This window comes from Bombina bombina, chromosome 7 (assembly GCF_027579735.1).
Source record: "Bombina bombina isolate aBomBom1 chromosome 7, aBomBom1.pri, whole genome shotgun sequence".
Classification (NCBI taxonomy): Eukaryota; Metazoa; Chordata; class Amphibia; order Anura; family Bombinatoridae; genus Bombina; species Bombina bombina.
Window position 1 is genome coordinate 147,537,782 of NC_069505.1, and position 19,779 is coordinate 147,557,560.

The following is a 19,779-nucleotide window of genomic DNA, read 5'->3' on the forward strand; positions in this document are numbered from 1 at the left end:
TATTATGCAATTCACAAGAAATATAAGGTAAAATTAAATATGTACATCTGCAGAGTACCTTTGTTAAGTAGACAATGGTGAGTCTGGAGGAAGGCAGTTGGAGGGTCTTGATAAGGTAGATGAATATTTAGTTGCAGTCACTGGCTGTGCAGGAATGTGCAAACAGAAAGTTCCTAAATAAAAGGAATTGATTCCAGTGACTGTAGTTCCTATTTGCAAACACAAAAGACCAAGAGGTTAAACAAATGCAGAGAGAAGGCAGTAGTTCAGCTGTAGCAAGGCTCAGTGTTACTAGTGAAAATAACAAAATACTAAGCAACGTTTGTAACCTGAGCAGGTGTTTAAATGAGAGGAGGAAGAATCCTATTGGTTGAATTCCTTAAAGGTACAGCATAACCACAATTCCTGACATCCTAACTACATAGAGCCTGAAGAGCTAACAGCTGATCTTGTAGCCTAAGTAGCTATACAGTCATTAAAAACCTCTACCCTGGATCCCTTAAGTACTGGATAGGGCCAGTGTGCAAAATAATATGTATAATCTCGCTATCGAAAATAGAAACTAGGAATCCCTAAAAAACAATGCAAAAAAAGATTGCGTGTGTGTTATTATATATTAGCGCTTCATTGAGTGTACAATCAGTCAGTATTATTGTGACAGCTCCCATAAGGGATAATAAGAGGTGTGATATGCAATTGCAATATATTATATACAATCTGTGAAAATACCACAAATCAATGTGATACTGAAATGTGTGCTAAGTGCTAAAAACCTTAGTAGTAGTGTGCTAAGTATACAGTCTTGTGACATTTATATATCAATATCTTATGCATTCCCTTCTAATGTGATTATATACTTAATTCTCTGTTAAAAAGAAAAAACAGAATTTATGCTTACCTGATAAATTTCTTTCTCCTACGGTGTGTCCGGTCCACGGCTTCATCCTTACTTGTGGGATATTCTCTTCCCCTACAGGAAATGGCAAAGAGAGCACACAGCAAGAGCTGTCCATATAGTCCCCCCTCTGGCTCCGCCCCCCAGTCATTCGACCGATGGTTAGGAGAAAAAGGAGAAACTACACTGTGTGCAGAATTATTAGGCAAATGAGTATTTTGACCACATCATCCTCTTTATGCATGTTGTCTTACTCCAAGCTGTATAGGCTCGAAAGCCTACTACCAATTAAGCATATTAGGTGATGTGCATCTCTGTAATGAGAAGGGGTGTGGTCTAATGACATCAACACCCTATATCAGGTGTGCATAATTATTAGGCAACTTCCTTTCCTTTGACAAAATGGGTCAAAAGAAGGACTTGACAGGCTCAGAAAAGTCAAAAATAGTGAGATATCTTGCAGAGGGATGCAGCACTCTTAAAATTGCAAAGCTTCTGAAGCGTGATCATCGAACAATCAAGCGTTTAATTCAAAATAGTCAACAGGGTCGCAAGAAGCATGTGGAAAAACCAAGGCGCAAAATAACTGCCCATGAACTGAAAAAAGTCAAGCGTGCAGCTGCCAAGATGCCACTTGCCACCAGTTTGGCCATATTTCAGAGCTGCAACATCACTGGAGTGCCCAAAAGCACAAGGTGTGCAATACTCAGAGACATGGCCAAGGTAAGAAAGGCTGAAAGACGACCACCACTGAACAAGACACACAAGCTGAAACGTCAAGACTGGGCCAAGAAATATCTCAAGACTGATTTTTCTAAGGTTTTATGGACTGATGAAATGAGAGTGAGTCTTGATGGGCCAGATGGATGGGCCCGTGGCTGGATTGGTAAAGGGCAGAGAGCTCCAGTCCGACTCAGACGCCAGCAAGGTGGAGGTGGAGTACTGGTTTGGGCTGGTATCATCAAAGATGAGCTTGTGGGGCCTTTTCGGGTTGAGGATGGAGTCAAGCTCAACTCCCAGTCCTACTGCCAGTTTCTGGAAGACACCTTCTTCAAGCAGTGGTACAGGAAGAAGTCTGCATCCTTCAAGAAAAACATGATTTTCATGCAGGACAATGCTCCATCACACGCGTCCAAGTACTCCACAGCGTGGCTGGCAAGAAAGGGTATAAAAGAAGAAAATCTAATGACATGGCCTCCTTGTTCACCTGATCTGAACCCCATTGAGAACCTGTGGTCCATCATCAAATGTGAGATTTACAAGGAGGGAAAACAGTACACCTCTCTGAACAGTGTCTGGTTGCTGCTGCACGCAATGTTGATGGTGAACAGATCAAAACACTGACAGAATCCATGGATGGCAGGCTTTTGAGTGTCCTTGCAAAGAAAGGTGGCTATATTGGTCACTGATTTGTTTTTGTTTTGTTTTTGAATGTCAGAAATGTATATTTGTGAATGTTGAGATGTTATATTGGTTTCACTGGTAAAAATAAATAATTGAAATGGGTATATATTTGTTTTTTGTTAAGTTGCCTAATAATTATGCACAATAATAGTCACCTGCACACACAGATATCCCCCTAAAATAGCTATAACTAAAAACAAACTAAAAACTACTTCCAAAACTATTCAGCTTTGATAATAATGAGTTTTTTGGGTTCATTGAGAACATGGTTGTTGCTCAATAATAAAATTAATCCTCAAAAATACAACTTGCCTAATAATTCTGCACTCCCTGTATAGGGTGCCGTGGTGACTGTAGTGTATGGAATAAATTTTTTTAAACCTGACTAAAAAGCCAGGGCGGGCCGTGGACCGGACACACCGTAGGAGAAAGAAATTTATCAGGTAAGCATAAATTCTCCTACATTGGTGTGTCCGGTCCACGGCTTCATCCTTACTTGTGGGAACCAATACCAAAGCTTTAGGACACGGATGAAGGGAGGGAACAAGTCAGGTTACCTAAACGGAAGGCACCACGGCTTGCAAAACCTTTCTCCCAGTATCGAATTTGTAAAATTTGGCAAAAGTATGCAGAGAAGACCAAGTCGCTGCCTTACAGATCTGATCAACAGAAGCCTCGTTCTTGAAGGCCCATGTGGAAGCCACAGCTCTAGTAGAGTGAGCTGTAATTCGTTCAGGAGGCTGCCGTCCGGCAGTCTCATAAGCCAATCGGATGATGCTTTTCAGCCAAAAAGAAAGAGAGGTAGCTGTAGCTTTCTGCCCTCTCCTCTTACCAGAATAAACGACAAACAAGGATGAAGTCTGTCTGAAATCCTTTGTTGCTTCTAAATAGAATTTTAAAGCATGGACCACATCTAAATTGTTGGAATACCAGATAGGGTGAAGTACACTGCAAAGCAGACAATTCAGAAACTCTTCTAGCAGAAGAAATAGCAACCAAAAACAGAACTTTTCAAGATAGTAACTTAATATCTATGGAATGTAAAGGTTCAAACGGAACCCCTTGAAGAACTGAAAGAACTAAGTTTAGACTCCATGGAGGAGTCATGGGTCTGTAGACAGGCTTGATTCTGACTAAGGCCTGTACAAATGCCTGTACATCTGGCACTGCTGCCAGACGTTTGTGTAACAAAACAGACAGAGCAGATATCTGTCCTTTTAGAGAACTCGCTGACAACCCTTTATCCAAACCCTCTTGGAGAAAGGAAAGTATCCTAGGAATTTTAATTTTACTCCAAGAGAATCCCTTGGATTCGCACCAACAGATATATTTTTTCCATATCTTATGGTAAATTTTCCTAGTCACAGGTTTTCTGGCTTGGACCAGAGTATCTATAACTGAATCTGAAAACCCACGCTTAGATTAAATCAAGCGTTCAATTTCCAAGCAGTCAGTTGCAGAGAGACTAGATTTGGATGTTCAAATGGACCTTGCACTAGAAGATCCTGTCTCAAAGGTAGCTTCCATGGTGGAGCCGATGACATATTCACCAGGTCTGCATACCAAGTCCTGCGTGGCCACGCAGAGAGCTATCAGAATCACTGAGGCCTTCTCCTGTTTGATCCTGGCTACAAGCCTGGGAAGGAGAGGAAACGGTGGAAACACATAAGCTAGGTTGAACAACCAAGGCGCCACCAATGCATCCACTAGTGTCGCCTTGGGATCCCTGGATCTGGACCCGTAGCGAGGAACCTTGGAGTTCTGACAAGACGCCATCAGATCCATGTCTGGAATGCCCCATAATTGAGTTAACTGGGCAAAGACCTCCGGGTGGAGTTCCCACCCCCGGATGGAAAGTCTGACGACTCAAATAATGTGCCTCCCAGTTGTCTACTCCAGGAATGTGAATTGCAGATAGATGGCAGGAGTGATCCTCCGCCCATTTGATGATCTTGGATACCTCTCTCATCGCCAAGGAACTCTTTGTTCCCCCCTGATGATTGATGTACGCTACAGTCGTCATGTTGTCCGACTGAAATCTTAGGAATCTGGCCTTCGCTAGTTGAGGCCAAGCCAGGAGCGCATTGAATATCGCTCTCAGTTCCAGAATGTTTATCGGGAGAAGAGACTCTTCCCGAGACCATAGACCCTGAGCTTTCAGGGAGTCCCAGACCGTGCCCCAGCCTAAAAGACTGGCGTCGGTCGTGACAATGACCCACTCTGGTCTGCGGAAACTCATTCCCTGAGACAGGTGATCTTGAGTCAACCACCAACGGAGTGAGTCTCTGGTTAACTGGTCTACTTGAATCTGGGGAGACAAGTCTGCATAATCCCCATTCCACTGTTTGAGCATGCACAGTTGTAATGGTCTTAGATGAATTCGAGCAAAAGGAACCACGTCCATTGCTGCAACCATTAAACCTATTACCTCCATGCACTGAGCTATGGAAGGCTGAGGAATAGATTGAAGAACTTGACAAGCGTTTAGAAGCTTTAACTTTCTGACCTCTGTCAGAAAAATCTTCATTTCTACAGAATCTATTATTGTTCCTAGAAAAGGAACCCTTGTGGACTGGGACAGGGAACTTTTTTCTACGTTCACCTTCCACCCGTGAGACCTGAGAAAGGCTAAAACAATGTCTGTATGAGCCCTTGCTTTGGAAAGAGACGACGCTTGGATTAGGATGTCGTCTAGGTAAGGTGCTACAGCAATGCCCCTCGGTCTTAGAACCGCTAGAAGGGACCCTAGCACCTTTGTGAAAATTCTGGGAGCAGTGGCTAGACCGAATGGAAGGGCCACGAACTGGTAATGTTTGTCCAGGAAGGCGAACCTCAGAAACTGATGATGATCTTTGTGGATAGGAATATGCAGGTACGCATCCTTTAAGTCCACGGTAGTCATATATTGACCCTCCTGGATTGTTGGTAAGATCGTCCGAATGGTTTCCATTTTGAATGATGGAACTCTGAGGAATTTGTTTAGAATTTTTAAATCCAGAATTGGCCTGAAAGTTCCCTCTGGGAACTACGAACAGGTTTGAGTAAAAACCCAGGCCTTGTTCCGCTGTTGGAACTGGGTGTATCACTCCCATCTTTAATAGGTCTCCTACGCAATGTAGGAATGCCTGTCTCTTTATCTGGTCTGAAGATAAGCGAGACATGTGGAACCTTCCCCTTGGAGGAAGTTCCTTGAACTCTAGAAGATACCCCTGAGAAACTATTTCTAGTGCCCAGGGATCCGGAACATCTCTTGCCCAAGCCTGAGCAAAGAGAGAAAGTCTGCCCCCTACTAGATCCGGTCCCAGATCGGGGGCTACCCCTTCATGCTGTCTTGGTAGCAGCAGCAGGCTTCTTGGCCTGTTTACCCTTGTTCCAGCCTTGCATTGGTTTCCACGCTGGTTTAGGCTGGGAAGCGTTACCCTCTTGTCTAGAGGCTGCAGAGTTAGGAGATGGTCCGTTCCTGAAATTGCGAAAGGAACGAAAATTAGATTTGTTCTTAGCCTTGAAAGGCCTATCCTGTGGGAGGGCATGGCCCTTTCCCCCAGTGATGTCTGAAATAATCTCCTTCAATTCTGGCCCGAAAAGGGTCTTACCTTTGAAAGGAATATTAAGCAGTTTTGTCTTGGACGACACATCCGCTGACCAAGATTTTAGCCAAAGCGCTCTGCGCGCCACTATTGCAAAACCTGAATTTTTTGCCGCTAATTTAGCTAATTGAAAAGCGGCATCTAAAATAAAAGAATTAGCCAACTTTAGTGCGTGAACACTGTCCATGACTTCCTCATATGGAGTCTCCTTATGGAGCGAATTTTCTAGTTCCTCGAACCAAAAATACGCCGCCGTGGTGACAGGAATAATGCACAAAATTGGTTGGAGAAGGAAACCTTGCTGAACAAATATCTTTTTAAGCAATCCTTCCAATTTTTTATCCATAGGATCTTTGAAAGCACAACTGTCCTCAATTGGAATAGTCGTGCGCTTAGCCAATGTAGAAACTGCCCCCTCCACCTTCGGGACTGTTTGCCATGCGTCCCTTCTGGGGTCGACAATGGGGAACATTTTCTTAAATATAGGAGGTGGGGCAAAAGGTATACCTGGCTTCTCCCACTCTTTGGTCACTATGTCCGCCACCCTCTTGGGTATCGGAAAGGCATCAGCGTGCACAGGGACCTCTAGGAATTTGTTCATTTTGCACAATTTCTCTGGAATCACCAAAGAGTCACAATCATCAAGCGTAGTTAGCACCTCCTTAAGCAGGGCGCAGAGATGTTCTAACTTAAATTTAAATGCCACGATATCAGGTTCTGCCTGCTGAGAAACTTTTCCTGAATCAGAAATTTCTCCCTCAGACAGACCCTCCCTCACTGCCAATTCAGACTGGTTTGAGGGTATAACAGGTAAATTATCGTCAGCGCCCACTTGCTCATCCTCTGTATTTAAAACTGAGCAATCACGCTTTCTGGGAAAAGTTGGCAGTTTGGATAAAAGATTTGCTATAGAATTATCCATTACTGCAGTTAATTGCTGCATAGTAACAAGCATTGGCGCGCTAGATGTACTAGGTGTCGCCTGCGCGGGCATAACTGGTGTTGACACAGAAGGAGAGGATGATGAACTATCCCCACTACCTTCATTTGAAGAATCATCTTGGGCAACCTTATTAAATGTGACAGTACTGTCCTTACTTTGTATGGACGCCATGGCACAATTTGAACATACATTTAAAGGGGGAACCACCTTGGCCTCTATACACACAGAACATATGCTATCTGAAGGTATAGACATGTTAGACAGACTTTGGCAGGCTATTAATGCAATAAAATAGTTTCTAAACAAAACCGTTACTGTCTCTTTAAATAATAAAAAGAGTACACTTTATTTCTGAATGTTTGAAAAACTATGAAGGAAATATCCGATCTTTACAAAATTTGCACCCTAGTGTCTTAATGCTTGAAAGTATTGCACACCAAATTTCAAGTCTCTAACCCCTTAAATGAGCAAACCGGAGCTAATTGTTTAATTTACCAGTTTGAACCCACTACAGTCCCTGCCACAGCCTTTGCTGCAGCCTTTACCTTCCTTGGGGATTATTCACCACAGAAATAAGCCTTTTTGAAATCGTTTTTATGTCCACAGGACCTTCTCACATGAAGCTGCATGCACTGCTTTCAGAAGTAACTGCGCAACTGAGGCGCGAAAATGAGGCCTCCTCCCTCTGCATACCAGAGTGAAGGGGCCTTCCTGACTAGATTAGCTGTCTAACCAACTGCCTGGCGTAATAAAAACGTTCCCAAAAGTGTTTCAATCACAAAAACACCCCAAAAATCATATAAATATTATATAAATCAATCGATTTAGCCCACAATAGTGTCAACCAGTATAGAGCCCATTTATAAGCCTTCATTCTGTTATGAGTCTAAGAAAATGGCTTACCGGTCCCATGAGGGAAAATGACAGTCTTCTAGCATTACCATGTCTTGTTAGAAAAGAGACTAGTCATACCTGGAGCAGAAAAGTCTGCAAACTGTTCCCCCCAACTGAAGTTCTCTGGTGTCAACAGTCCTGCATGGGAACAGCAATGGATTTTAGTTACTGTTGCTAAAAATATACTCCTCTTTTAACAGAAATCTTCTTCACTTTCTGTTGTAGAGTAAATAGTACAAACCGGCACTATTTTAAAATAATAAACTCTTGATAGAAGAAATAAAACTACAACTAACACCACATACTCTTTACCATCCCCGTGGAGATGCTACTTGTTCAGAGCGGCAAAGAGAATGACTGGGGGGCGGAGCCAGAGGGGGGACTATATGGACAGCTCTTGCTGTGTGCTCTCTTTGCCATTTCCTGTAGGGGAAGAGAATATCCCACAAGTAAGGATGAAGCCGTGGACCGGACACACCAATGTAGGAGAAATAAAACATTTAAACTCTTTGTTAGAGCCCTGAAGAAACCCTTGTAAAGGGTGCCATACTTTGAAAAGCTTTTATTAACAGTTAGAAATGAATGAACTGATGCTGAATTAAGACCTAATAAAAGGTTAATGAAAATACATGCCTGAGGTGTTGGAAAAAGGATATAGGTATAAGGTACAGGTGGCCCTCGGTTTACGCCAGTTCAATGTGTGCCGTTTCAGAATAACAACCTTTTTTTTCCAGTCCTGTGACTGCTATTGAAAAGCTTTGGAAAGCAATGCACTAATTATAATAGCCAGTAGGTGGAGCTGTCCCCTTGTTTTGCAGCAAAGTTATGCAACTTAACAGCCTGAAATTGATCTGTGTACACAGAGCAGACATTAGCTATCGAGCAACAAGATTTAGCAGCCACTTCCCTATTATCTTCCTGTCCAGCTGCTTGAGGGGAGGGTGCCTAACTGATTATTAATCACTGCAGATTGAAATGCATAGAATAGGAGCAATTTACAATGGTTTCGATTTACAACCATCCTCCTGGAACCTAACCCCGGTGTAAACTGAGGGCTATTTGTATATGATGGGGGGGGGGTGAGAATTAAGAGGTCAAGGGTGTATGTGGAAATATCTGTATATGTATTATATCTATGTGCAAGTATTATGTTAGAGAAGCTTTGCACGTTTGTGTTACCTAACAGGAATAATTTCACTTGATTCCAGGCCCTAAAAGAAATCTATTAGCTATGGGAAAAAAATGTGCTGAAAAGACTTTGCTCATCTGCACTATTTGACAAGTTTAGTTTGCGCCATACTAGTGCTAACATGATAAATTATATCCACTGACTAACCGCAGCATAAAAATACAAGCAGTATGGAGTGCATGTCAGCCCAGTGGCATATTTATGTTTTGTGCTGCCCTAGGCACTCAACATTCTGCTGCCCCAGGCACTCAACATTCTGCTGCCCCCTCAAAGGTTTTAGGTCTTTTTTCCACTTAATATTTTTTTGGGTCATTGTGTAAAATGTTTTTGTTTTGTTTGTTTTTAAATAACAATTAAAAAGAAAATGGGCTAGCAAAACACTTGCATAACGGTGGGTTGAATTGCATGCATCTTATACTATTTTATCCCTGAGAGAAGGGAGAGAAAAGAAGGGGAGTGGAAAAAAGGGAGGGAAATGAAATCAGGGACGGAGAGAGAAGAGAAAAGTGGTGAGGGAAATAAAGGAGTGAAAGAAGGGAGCAAGGGAGGGAGTTTAGAGAAAGAAGGGAGAGAGGGAAAGAAGGGAGTGAGGGGAGGGAGGGAGTGAGTTGAGGGAGGAAGGGAGGGAGAAAACAAAAGAAGGCAGAGAGTAAGGGAGAGAAAGAATAATACACTTTGAAACAACCACTGCCCTTCACATGCAACAAGATACATTAATTACCATTATTCAAGTAATGAAACTTTTTAAGTGTCCGTTTCCTATTTACTCCATGGGTTCATGAATGCAGAGAAACTAGCTATTAGTAGCTAACATACATTAGCGCTGAAAGTTTATGATTATACATCACAAGCTGATCTAAGCAGTGCACAGACGCATCCAGTATGTCAGCTGCTAAGACCTGCAATAAGCACTGCGCTTGCAGACCCACCACAGCTGATAAAGGGAGGCAGCATATCGGCACAAGGTCTTCTCCTCCAGCTTCACCTTGGAAGCATATCCCCGGGCAAGATTCTCATCAATTTACTTCCTGTGCAGCTGCTGGGCGGATCGTTTTCTCTTTTTTCCCTTTTTATTGTTGTATCGCTTTTATATCAACTATCAAGTACCATTTAGATTTGTTTTGAAGATATACATGTTTGAAGACTTTTGGAGCACTCACATTTTTATTTTTAATTTTTAATTTTTTATTTTTTTATTTTTTCACATTTTGTATACATCATCAGTTTTGCTGTGACATTTCAACACTAATATTTGTTACATCTGCACCAATTTGACAGTTGTTTGGATACACATTTGTTTTGACACACGTTTTCTATCATTAATTTTGAGACTCCCATTACTGGTTTTAGATTTCCAATCCTCACCGGATCACACTATTTGCAACAGGATCTCACAAACTTTATTTTTTCCCCAATTATTTTGAAATCGGATTACATAGACTTTTTTTCACTGTGACCTTTTGCCTTGTTATATTTTCACCAATATTGTTTGGAAAGTACCCCGCTGCCAGATTGCAAATAATTGTGTATTGTTTTTATTTCAGTGTATTGTTTTTATTTCAGTGTTTCTATTCCATTTGTAACACACTGTATTTTATCATGGATCCATGAATTCTGCCCTGTAATTTGTTTCAATTTGTTTTAATTTGTACTCATTGTTCTTAACCATCTGCATCTATATATTAAAACATATATATTTTATAACCACACTGGTATATTCGACACTTTAACCTAGCCTCCTTAGGGTAGGCGCCTGGGATTTTCTCACATTTAGTCTCTTACACTGGGTAACAGCTAGGAGTCACCCGCTTCCAGGCTCATAGGTTATCATTAGGCGCTGAGGTCTATTTTCCATATCTAAGTTTCTCATCAAGAACGCTTCCACTGCAAAACTGCTGGCCTGTGATGAGCGACCTTAATCAGCGCATGTGTCTTGTCTTCTCTGTAAAAGCCTGCACTTTATTGCTCACTGTACTGTATGCTGGCTTTTAGAGAGAGGATAGGACAGATGTGCTGCCCATCCCAAATCTGCTGCCCTAGGCACCGGCCTTGTTGGCCTAGGCCATAATACGCCCCTGTGTCAGCCGTATTAGCAATTCATCTGACCCAGAGAGTCTTAGGGATAGTAGTGTAAAAATGACATGCTGTAACAAATTAACATAAGGAATAAACATATTTGTTTATACAGAAAGCCAGTGAAAGTTCTTTGTCAAGAAGTGTTAACCTATAGGTTGTGTTTTTACCCACAGGGTTCGGTATGGAAGCAACTCTTCTTCTTGTTGTCGGATATTCACATAGTAGAGGAGTGGCAATATCATTTCTGGTGCTTGCTGTTGGCTTTAGTGGATTTGCCATTTCTGGTAATAAATACATTCTTTTAACTCTTTATGTGTATATATATATATATATATATACACAGTATATATATATATATATATATATATATATGTGTGTATTCATGTGTGCATGTATGTATATATATATATATATATGTGTGTGTGTGTGTATATATATATATATATCCATCCATTCATCTCTATCTATCTATCTATCTATCTATCTATCTATCTATCTATCCATCCATCCCTCTATCCATCTATCTATCCATCCATCCATCTATATGTGTGCAAGTGCATATGTATGTATGTATGTATGTATATATGTGTGTGTGTGTATAAAACGCAACACACAAAATAGCCAGCACTAACTTAAAGAATGTTTCTTTTATAATTCAGTTAGAACATACATTTGTAAACATCTTTCATTTTACTTATATTATCAATTTTACTTCATTCTCTCTGTATCCTTTCTCAAAGGAGCAGCAATGCATTACTGGCTAAACACATTGGTACGCCAACCACTAAGGCATTTATGTGCAGCCACCAATGAGCAGCTTGCTCCCATTTCCTACACATACCTAGGTATGCTTTTTTTCAACAAAGGATACAAGTAAACAAAGCAAATAAGAAAAAAGTAAATTGGAAGTTTGTTTAAAATTGTACACTCTATCTGGATCATGAAAGAAAAATATGAAGTTTCATATTCGTGATTGAATTTGCATGGGAACTGTGATTCATTTAAAAGTTGTAGGGGGCACAGTTTCCTGTAGAGCAAACAATAAAAAATTTTTATATTATTATATTAAATTCCAGAATGTGTGCATTACTTTGTTTCTCAGTGTTTCTACTTGATGTTTATTCACAACACAAATATCCATGCTGATTTTTGCCAGGCTTCAATGTAAATCATCTGGATATTGCACCTCGTTATGCCAGTATTTTGATGGGCATTTCTAATGGTGTTGGCACTCTGTCTGGAATGGTTTGTCCTATCATTGTTGGAGCAATGACTAAGCATAAGGTATGAGTATTATTATTTTTTTTTAACTTTGTGCTATTTGAACATTTCTGACTCTTTTCCATTCTGTATTCTCAACAAATCTGGGGAATGGATGTGCTTAGAAATAGACTACAGATTCTATGAATAGAAAATTGATTGTACAGTGGGGATTTATTTTTTATTTTTAATTAACTATAAAAGAGAACAGCATGAGCATAGCCTGTAAAGGATTAGCAGCTGGCCTTTTTTTAGAAGTAGCCATCTCTTATTTAAAGACGTGAAATAATGAAAGTTATATTTCATAAATAATTAAAAGAAAGACGTATATATAATTAATAATATGTATTAGCTTTAATAAACAAAGATATAAAATTTGATTGAGATATTTAAATATTCATTTATCAGTTATATTTCATACCCTTGCTTTTGCTTAAAAAAATTAATACAATATGATAGTTTTTAAATCTGTATCAAATTAATCTATTAGTTAAATATGTGCATTTTATACATGTCAAATTAATTTATAAAAGTAAAACATGTATTTTGTGTACCTGAATTTATTATAGTATTCTGTGTAATATTGTATCTTACTAGTATTAAAGGGAAATTTAAAAAATACCTCTTGCATTTGTGTAAAATTAGTGCTTGTGCCTCGCTCCCTAGAGAATCGAAAAAAGCATATTCTGATACCCAGGTTTACTTTAAAATGCTTCAAATTGCCTACACCAGCTAGATTACAGGATTTACAGTCTAGCCTTTCAAGGGAGTGTGTGAAAAGTGCAGTTTTTATACAAAAGCAAGGATTTTTAAATTTCACTTTATTGGACTATTTCACAGATGTGCTGCTTTTAAGAGAGACTATCCTCTTCATTGCCAATAGGGGCTGCAGCCAAACAGTACAACTTTCTGTGTGCTATTTTTTTTAAATCAGAGGTAACGTTTAATTATTACTAACATGTTTATATATATCTCTTTAAAATATGATGAAATAGTTGCTTAGTCTTATGACATTTGAGATCTAGGTCCCTGAGGCAGATTTGTCATCATTTCACATCACTTTTTTCCTAACACAACAATGTAACAGAACATGTACAGTTTTTGCTTTTCCAGCACTTCTAAAGCTTTCCCTTAAAGGGATATTAAACACAATTTTTTTCTTCAGCACCCTGGATAGCGCTTGCTCAATGGTGGGTACATTTAGCCACCAATCAGCAACTGCAACCCAGGTGCTGAATCAAAAATGGGCCGTCTTCTAAGCTTTACATTCCTGCTTTTTAAATAAAGATAGCAAGAGAACAAAGAAAAATTGATAATAGGAGTAAATTAGAAAGTTGCTTAAAATTGCATGCTCTATCTAAACCATGAAAGTAAAAAAATGGGTTTAGTATCCCTTTAAGTGTATTTGCTAGTAAACACCCACTGATTTAAAAAAAAGAAAAAACACTGTTGGACTGCAAAGATAAAAAAGGAAATCCCCCTTAATCAACTGAACTTGGTTAATACGAATATGAACCCCAAAACAATGATCATGTTTGAAATAACTTGTTCACTATTATGCTATTCTAACCCATCTAAGATATGGTAATTCAGATATGTGTTCTATAATATTTAGTCCATGGGGTAGATTTAGCAAATGGCGGGGTCGGATATGATTCGCTGTAGCAAATCATGTCTGCCCGACATCGCTAAATGCCAATAGCATACGCAGTCGGCATTTATCATTGCACAAGTATTTCTGGTGAAATGCTTGTGCAATGTCGCCCCCTGCACATTCGCGGCCAATCGGACGTTAGCAGGGGGTGTCAATCATCCCAATCGTATCTGATCAGGATGAATGCTGTCCGCTGCCTCAGAGATGGCGGACAGGTTAAGGAGCAGCGATCTTAAGACCGGTGCTTCTTAACTTATGTTTCAGGCGAGCCTGAAGGCTCGCGCAGAAAAAGCTGCATTCCCAGCTACATAAATCGCACCCTTGTCTCAAGTTTGATACAAGTTAGCAGTTTGGTTACCGCTGACTTGCTACTTCATCATGGTAGTTGGTTGATTTTATCCTAAAATTGACTTGAACGAACATGGGCTGTGTTGACTTTACAACTGACTTCTCTGTTGAGAATAGCTGACTTGGTGATTTTTCATTGAGATGGCACTGTAGGTCTTGGGGGATTATAGCACTTAAAATAACGATAAATATCTATAGATATGTATATAAAATGTTTAGTTATGCATAATAAAACAACTTTGTATATAATTTCATGATTGATTTTGCTCGCTTTTCATGTAATTTAGCTTTGAAAATAGAGAAATTTGTAACTCTCAGACCTTGAAATATTACCTGCTGACTTCTCAAGGTTATATCCCTATCACATAAACTGATAACAACTTAAAAACAATTCACTTTATACTAACTTTAAAACAGTGGTTAGCTTTGTTGTCTGCAGACTAAAGCCCAGATTGGCTCCTCCAAAAAAAGGCAAATGGTGGTTGGAGTTTGGCTATTAAAAATGAATTGCAGTAAAAAGGATGTTAATTTGTTTTAAAAACATTAAGACTTGGCTGATATATTAATCTATAGCAAGATAACAGAAATGTATTGGAATTACAAGGTGTTAACCGTCTCTTTAAGGCAGCTGAGATTGAGGGTCTTTTGTGGCCTCCTCCCACCCAGCACCATTCATGTTGCATTGTGTACCTGTTATTTCTGGTCTCCATTTTATGCACATACACAGCAATTTCATGGGCATCCCCAAGTACATCCAGCAAAGCCCATGAAAATAGCATTGGGACTTGTGTCTAAGGCACTGGTTTTAAAAACCTGTCCTCAGGCCTCCCCAACAGGCCAGGTTTTCAGGATTACCTTGGGTGAGAGCAGGTATAATAACCCTGGTTACTAATCAACTGATTATTTCACCTGTGCTCCAGTTCAGATATCCTGTTAGAGAGGCCTGGGGAAAGGTTTGAAAACCAGTGGTCTAAGGCAATTGCTAAATATTCTGAAAAAGTTGCCGCAGGGCAAAGACACATTGTTGCCTGTATTTTAGTATTAATTTAGACAATTACAATGTGTTAAAATGTTTCTGCACAAAAGGCTGTTTAAATAGAACTAACAGGAAATGCATGTTTGCAAATAAATAGTTTCTAGGGACAGTTTGCTCACTGGTTGATTAGGACAGCTCGTACAGCTGTATTAGTCGACATTTACACCACAGAACAAACACGTGTTCATTTTCAAATACAAAGACATCCATCTTTCAGAGAAAGAACATCCTTTTTTTTTTTTAGAAGTCAAATTTAAACCTTAGTCGATTGAAGCATAACATTTTAAGCAACTTTTGAATTTACTTTTATTTTCAATTTTGCTTGGAAAGTTGTTTAACCCCTTAATGACCACAACACTTTTCCATTTTCTGTCCATTTGGGACCAGGGCTATTTTTACATTTCTGCGGTGTTTGTGTTTAGCTGTAATTTTCCTCTTACTCATTTACTGTACCCACACATATTACATACCGTTTTTCTTGCCATTAAATGGACTTTCTACCATTATTTTCATCATATCTTATAATTTACTATAAGAAAAAAATATAAAATACGAGGGCAATATGGAAAAATACACACTTTTTCTAACTTTGACCCCCAAAATCTGTTACACATCTACAACCACCAAAAAACACCCATGCTAAATAGTTTCTAAATTTTGTCCAGAGTTTAGAAATACCCAATGTTTACATGTTCTTTGCTTTTTTTGGAAGTTATAGGGCTATAAGTACAAGTAGCACTTTGCTATTTCCAAACCACTTTTTTTTCAAAATTAACGCTAGTTACATTAGAACACTGATATCTGTCAGGAATCTCTGAATATCCATTGACATGTATATATATTTTTTAGAAGACATCCCAAAGTACTGATCTAGGCCCATTTTGGCATATTTCATGCCACCATTTCACCACCAAATGCGATCACTTTTTTACAAATTTCTCACAAATTTTTCACTGAAATTATTTACAAACATCTTGTACAATTATGGCATTAATGGTTGTAAATGCTTCTCTGGGATCTCCTTTGTTCAGAAATAGCAGACATATATGGCTTTGGCATTGCTTTTTGGTAATTGGAAGGCCGCTAAATGCCATTGCGCACCACATGTGTATTATGCCCAACAGTAAAGGGGTTAATTAGGGAGCTTGTAGGGTTAATTTTAGCTTTAGTGTAGTGTAGTAGACAACCCAAAGTATTGATCTAGGCCCATTTTGGTATATTTCATGCCAACATTTCACTGCCAAATGTGATCAAATTAAAAAAATTGTTCACTCTTTAACAAACTTTTTCACAAACTTTAGGATTTTCACTGAAATTATTTACAAACAGCTTGTGCAATTATGGCACAAATGGTTGTAAATGCTTCTCTGGGATCCCCTTTGTTCAGAAATAGCAGACATATATGGCTTTGGCATTGCTTTTTGATAATTAGAAGGCTGCTAAATGCTGCTGCGCATCACATGTGAATTATGTCTAGCAGTGAAGGGGTTAATTAGGTAGCTTGTAGGTAGCTTGTAGGGTTAATTTTAGCTTTAGTGTAGAGATCAGCCTCCCACCTGACACATCACACCCCCTGATCCCTCCCTTCCTCAACCCACAATTGTCCCCGCCATCTTAAGTACTGGCAGAAAGTCTGCCGGTACTAAAATAAAAGGTATCTTTTATTTATTTTTTTGTATTTTTTAGCATATTTACATATGCTGTTGTGTAGGATCCACCCTTAGCCCCCAACCTCCCTGATCCCCCCAAACAGCTTTCTAACTTTCCCCCTCTGCCTTACTGGGAGCCATCTTGGGTACTGGCAGCTGTCTGCCAGTACCCAGTTAACAATTTATGTTATTTTTAATTTTTTCCCCCCTGTAGTGTAGCTCCCACCCCACAGACAAACCCCTCACCCCCTGCCAGATAATTTATTTCATTTTTTTATAATGCCCCCCTTTCCCCACTTTTCACAAACACATTTTCTGTAGTGTAGCGGTTCCCACCCGCTCACGCCCACGTGCACGCTCCCGCTCCGCCCCGTGCATGCACCCGTGCGTGCCACCAGTTACCCTGCCCACGATCCCGCCCCCCACTCTGCATCACAAGAGCCATTGATGGCCGCCCACCCACCAATGATTGCGGCCATCGATGTCCAATGCAGAGAGAGCCACTCTGGCCAAGGAGGGTTATTGCAGGATGCCTCGATATCGAGGCATCACTGCAACAACTGGAAAGCAGCTGGAAGCGATCAGGATCGCTACCACCGCTTTCCAAGACCGACGACGTGCAGGGTACGTCCTCGGTCATTAAGTGTATTTTTTTGGAGGACGTACCCTGCACGTCGTCGGTCGTTAAGGGGTTAAAATTGCACTCTCTGTCTGAATCATGAATTATTTTAAATGTTCTTCTAACAGGTTATTTATTCCATGGGGCCGATTTATTAACGGCCGAATGCAGCCAAATACATCTGTTTCCGCATGAGCCTTCAGGCTTGCCTGAAACAGAAGTTAAGAAGCAACGGTCCTAAGAACGCTGCTCCTTAACTTGTCCGTCACCTCTGAGGTGGCGGACAGCAATCAGCCTGATCGGGTTGATTGACACCACCTACTAGCGGTCGATTGACCGTGAATCTGCAGGGGGCGGCATTGCACAAGCATTTCTAGTGAAATGCTTGTGCAATGATAAATTCGGACAGTGTATGCTGTTGGCATTTATCGATGTGTGGCGTACATGATCGCTACAGCGAATCTTGTCCATCCGCACGTTAGTAAATTGGCCCAATATCTCAGCTGAGGCAGGCAAGGAGTGTGATATTGCTCTGCTCTGAGACATGACAGTGTGTTTAGTACCTTCTTTAAAGGGACATGAAACCCAAAATGTTTATTTAATTATTCAGACAGAGCATACAATTTTTAAAAAGTTTCCAACTTACTTCTAGTATCAAATTTGATTTGTTCTCATGTTATTCTTTGTTGAAAAGATACCCAGGTAGGTAGTGTGCACACTTCTGAAGCACTACATGCCAGGAAATAGTGCTGCCATATAGTGCTCTTGCTATTGTATAACATTGTTACAAAATTGCTGCCATATAGTCCTGCAGACACGTGCACGCTCCTGAGTTTACAACCCTGCTTTAAAAAAAAAAAAAAAAGGATAACAAGAAAATGAAGAGCATTTGATAGTAGAAGTAAATTGAAAAGTTGTTTAAAATGGAATGTTCTATCTACATCAAGATAGAAAAAAAATGGGGTTTATGTTACTTTAATTAAACAAATAATAAATGAAATCCTTCATGGGTCAGTATACTCAATCAGAGGAGCAGCAATCACACTTATGTGTGTTTAATGATACAAAGATATCAGGACATACAAGTTTGTGCATAACTGATTGCTATTGGCTTATAATGACAACCCCCACTGATCTATTCAGGAAAGAAACATACAGGTGCAATGAAACAATCAATTTAAAGGGACACTGAACCCAAATTTTTTCTTTTGTAATTCAGAAAGAGCATTCAATTTTAAGCAACTTTCTAATTTACTCCTATTATCAACTTTTCTTCGTTCTCTTGCTATCATTATTTGAAAAAGAAGGCATCTAAGCTTTTTTTTTGGTTTCAGTACTCTGGACAGCACTTTTTTATTGGTGGATAAATGTATCCACCAATCAGCAAGGACAACCCAGGTTGTTCACCAAAAATGGGCCGGCATCTAAACTTACATTCTTGCATTTCAAATAAAGATACCAAGAGAATGAAGAAAATTTGATAATAGGAGTAAATTAAAAAGTTGCTTAAAATTTCATGCTCAATCTGAATCACAAAATAAAAATTTTGGGTACAGTGTCCATTTAATGGTCTTTTAAATGTATTTGTAATGTCATGATTGATTCCTGTTTGGAACAATACATCCAGGGCTGAAGGCTTACTCTATACTCTTTCTTTTACAGTCACGGGAAGAATGGCAATATGTGTTTCTGATAGCAGCTCTGGTTCATTATGGTGGAGTTATATTCTATGGTATTTTTGCATCTGGCGAGAAACAACCATGGGCAGACCCTGAACAGACCAGTGATGAGAAGTGTGGCTTTATCAATGAAGATGAGCTTGCTGAAGAAACTGGGGACATTAGTCAAAATTACATTAATTACGGTGCAGCAAAATCATATGGCGCCACAACGCAAGTTAATAGCGGATGGCCAAATGGCTGGGAAAAGAGAGAGGAGTTGGTACAGGAGGAAGGACAAGAATCGTATCATTATAAGGAAGAAGGAAATTATTCCTAACAATGCCCAACTATAGCTAGATATTTTTTGTAGTGTCTGTGATGAAGTTCATTGTGGTTTTTTTGCACAAATGTGGTGTGAACATGTAACGCACACATACATCTAAGAGCACATTTTGCTTTGAAGACACATTGTGAGACATCTTCATTACCTGTTAGATCTGTCATCTGGATTGGAGTTTCCGAATAATTAAAAATGAGTTTACTTTTAATTTAATTCATGAGCAG

The 19,779-nt window shown here is 39.7% G+C and overlaps 1 protein-coding gene across 1 annotated transcript in view; it reads left to right on the forward strand.

Annotated features, from left to right (window-relative positions):
• Positions 1–19,552, forward strand: part of SLC17A6 (solute carrier family 17 member 6) — a 148,442-nt gene extending 128,890 nt beyond the window's left edge. The window contains exons 10-12 of the mRNA XM_053688903.1: positions 11,162–11,272; positions 12,145–12,272; positions 19,217–19,552. Coding sequence (XP_053544878.1) covers positions 11,162–11,272; positions 12,145–12,272; positions 19,217–19,552 — 575 coding nt within the window. The remainder of the gene's footprint in view (positions 1–11,161; positions 11,273–12,144; positions 12,273–19,216) is intronic.
• Positions 19,553–19,779: the final 227 nt, after the last annotated feature.